A 3542-nucleotide genomic window follows, 5' to 3' on the forward strand; every position below is an offset into this window, starting at 1 on the left:
AAAAAAAAAACAAACCTATGGGGATCTTATTATTATTTCTAACAGGCAAGAAGTGTTAGTATCCATTTTCCAGCTTTGCTGTGATCAAATGCAGACATTTCTCAGGGTCATAAACAGCAAGTCTAGTTCTCCAATTGCTTTGATTTCTCCACTCTCTCCAAGCTGTGAATATAAGAAAGCACAAGCTTTTATACCAAGTTCTTAAAAGAGGAACGAGTTAGAGGGAGATGGCATGGTTAGATTGCTGGAGACTGAAACCAAGTTTTAGCCTTTCATAACAGATTAGTAATAATACCCTTTTAGCAGGAGTATAATGTGATTTGCCAAAGACCTTAAAATTGTGGCTGTCTGAACTGAGCGGGCACCAACAGCCACCAATCTCAGTTGTATCTAATACTAAGGAAGCTGTTTAAAACTACTTCCTAACCAGACCAAGCAGATGGAAGCTGTGCTGGGGGACCCAGAGGCCCACCCGTTATGCCCTGCCCTACCTCATGGCCCCAAGATTGTCTATGACCAATTATTTGTAACAATTTAACTCAACAACCTTGAATCAAACTACACGTTTACCAATATACATGGGCTCTTTCTGTTCTCATCTTCCTGACAAAGGGGAAAAAAATAGGTTTTGACTTTTGTTGGGAAAATACCAAATAAGTCCTATTCCGTTGATTTAATTAGTAGAAAGCCAGATGCAGGTTCTAACATCCCTTCTTTCTTCCTCTTTCCAAGTAATATGCGAATGAGGCTCTCAAAGCCAATAGGAGAGAGATCCCAAATTCAAGCCCAAAGCATCCTCCTCTGAAATTCATCTACTCTATTAAATTTGCTGTAGATTATTTCAGGAAAAGCTATAAGTCATCATTATCTTTGTCCTGTATATTTTACTCTCCTTTCTCTTTTTGCTTTCTTCCACCATTCCACGTTTCCACACTTCCTTTGACATAATGTCAGGGGATATTTTTTATACCTCATCCATTCTATTATAACCAGCTCTCCACTTTTCCTTCCAGTAACAGGGATTACTACCTCCCAAGACTGCCCTCTCATTTCATATAGCGCTGACCAGTTTTTTTTTCTTTTTGGGTTTTTTTTGGCCACCTTTTTTTTTTTTCTTTTTTGTTTTTTGGGGTTCCGTTTTTTAAAACAAAAAACACAAAACAAAAACAAAAAACAAAAAACAAAATGCATAACCACTCTTCCACATGGCAACCTATTGCAAATGTGAAAGTTGATTCTCCCAAAATGGAGTAAAGGCTTTAAAATCTCTTCTTTTCTCACACAGATCACCATCAGAGTTTTCTCTCTGATGTCACTTTTCTAAAGACAACAAAGTAAGCTGACAGGAATCTTTCAAACCAGAAAGGTTTGAAGCCAAGTGTACTTCTTGGCTATGGTGTGCTAATATTCAGCCTTCTACATGTAGGTAATATTTTCTGTGATAAGAGAATTGATCTTCACAGTGAAAAACCACAAAGCCTTCAATTATCAAAGGAAGAAACAGGCATGTTCATTAAATCATGCTCAGGAAGAAATGCTTTAAAAAAAATCAAGATGGAAAAAAGGGAAAATTGTGATGACGCTTGTTACTGAAAATTTCATCAGTTAGAGCCTTCGTGTTTCTGAGGTTTAATTGTACCTGCTTGCAAGAGCATCACTTTCGCTGCTACTAATCATTCTTCTGGTTTTTGGATGAGTCACGATTGCTAGTCTGAGCATTGTACTGTTATTCTTTTCTCCAAATAGGCCACATGATGGTATTATTCACTATAGATACACACTAGCTTACATCAGATACATGCTCACTAGGGATTCATTGAGATAAGAAGAAGACTAGAAAGGAAGAGGAAGGGGGAGAGGAAGAAAAGAAGATGTCCAACTTGGACTTCCATTCCACTGTAATAAATCCGTTACTAATATTTTCATTTGAAACTGTGTAAAGGAAATCAAGCATTGTTCACTCTGGCTTTTAAATTAAAATCAACAGCTGTTGGTTATTATAATCTGATAATTAAATATAAGTATCAATCATTCTAGAAATTCATCCTTTATGTAAATCCAGCTCTTTTGTTATGGTTGTTCTGGGTTTAGTTCCCCAAGTTCTAAATCATCAAATTAGCAGCTTCAAAAATCACTTCAAATAAAATAAATTTACCACCAGGCCCCTTTCTGTTTTTGAACAAGTGCTCCTTCAGATTACATGAATCGGTAGGAATATTAAATTTCTCTAAGAAATATTAAAACTAATATGTAATTCTGCTGGAGGAGCGTTGGCCTGGATGGGATTCAGAACTGCATTCTAGCTCTGGCTCTGCCACTGGCCATCCCCAAACCATGGGTGATGAGACTAGATGACCTAACTTCCCAGCCAGCTCTAGAATTCTATGATTTCCAAAATTTAGAAATTGATTTATAAATACATAGATACATCTATCCACATATGCACCTAAATTATCAATCCGATGGTAGGAGAATCAAGTAAAAAAATCACAACTTGGAAGGAAAAAAAGAAAGGAAAGAAAAATAAAGCATTTGTCTCTACTATTTAATGATTTAGCATTAATAGTTATTAATATTACCTTTTTCACTGTGTCCTTCAGCTTTTGCACGTTTCTTTGGATATGCTGATCATCACTCTTAATATGCTACAAAATAAAAACCAGAGTAATTATTTTAACGTTGTTGTACTATGCTTTATGAACCTCAGTGTCCTTAACTGAGGTATGTTACAATTCACCTGGAATTAAAGTTCTTAGCATTCTTGCCCACAATGACCTAGATTTCACATGTGACCTAGATTTTCAGAGCATTTGAATTCCTTTGGACACCAAAATCCAGTCACTCCCCTTACATGGGACCTCTCTTCACCTTTGGGAAATCCTACTGAGGTTTAAGTTTGTAGAAAGAGTGGAGTGGTTTATGCAAATTTTGTCAAGATTAAAACCCTAAATGTACCTCATCAAAAATGCATGCTCAGAGTAAGAAAGATACATAAAATGTATTGTGTGAACAGTAGGCCCTCCTCAATAAATACTAAGTCCCCTTTGCTCTGCTGCTTCACTCAAATCATTTTTTATAGTTTTAAATGTTCAGAGGCATCGAGTTCACACACCTGTGATTTTGTCACTTCCCATGACATCGAAAAGGCAGGAGTCTCTGCCCATCCACCACAGAACATTAAACCTTCCGATTTCTTTCTTTCTCTTTCCCATCTCCTCCCTTTATCAACTTATATTCAATGGATCCATTTCCATATCTAGGCAGTTTTCCTTCACAGCTCCCAATATCCTTCTCAGCTCACATAACCTGAGTTGCTTTTTCTCAGGGACAAATGGACCTTTTATGCACTAGTTTTTTAGACCCCATCCATCACCATAAACTCAAAATGTGACTCAATTAAAACAAAAACAAATACTCTGTGATTCTAAATAACTCCTATAATGGTGTTGCTGAGGCATCGCTTATTGCCAGCATGGGAGGGGGGCAATGAGAGCTGGGGGAAAGGGGCTCTAAATGGGAGAAGGAAGGAAGGCAGGTAACTA

At 37.2% G+C, this 3542-nt stretch overlaps 1 protein-coding gene across 1 annotated transcript in view; it reads right to left on the bottom strand.

Annotated features, from left to right (window-relative positions):
• Positions 1-15: 15 nt before the first annotated feature.
• Positions 16-3542, bottom strand: part of IL22 (interleukin 22) — a 5843-nt gene continuing 2316 nt past the window's right edge. The window contains exon 5 of the mRNA XM_011373872.1: positions 16-162. Within this exon, the coding sequence (XP_011372174.1) occupies positions 85-162 (78 nt within the window). The 3' untranslated portion in view covers positions 16-84. The remainder of the gene's footprint in view (positions 163-3542) is intronic.

The sequence above is a fragment of the Pteropus vampyrus genome, unplaced genomic scaffold (assembly GCF_000151845.1).
Source record: "Pteropus vampyrus isolate Shadow unplaced genomic scaffold, Pvam_2.0 Scaffold9, whole genome shotgun sequence".
NCBI classification, from domain to species: Eukaryota; Metazoa; Chordata; class Mammalia; order Chiroptera; family Pteropodidae; genus Pteropus; species Pteropus vampyrus.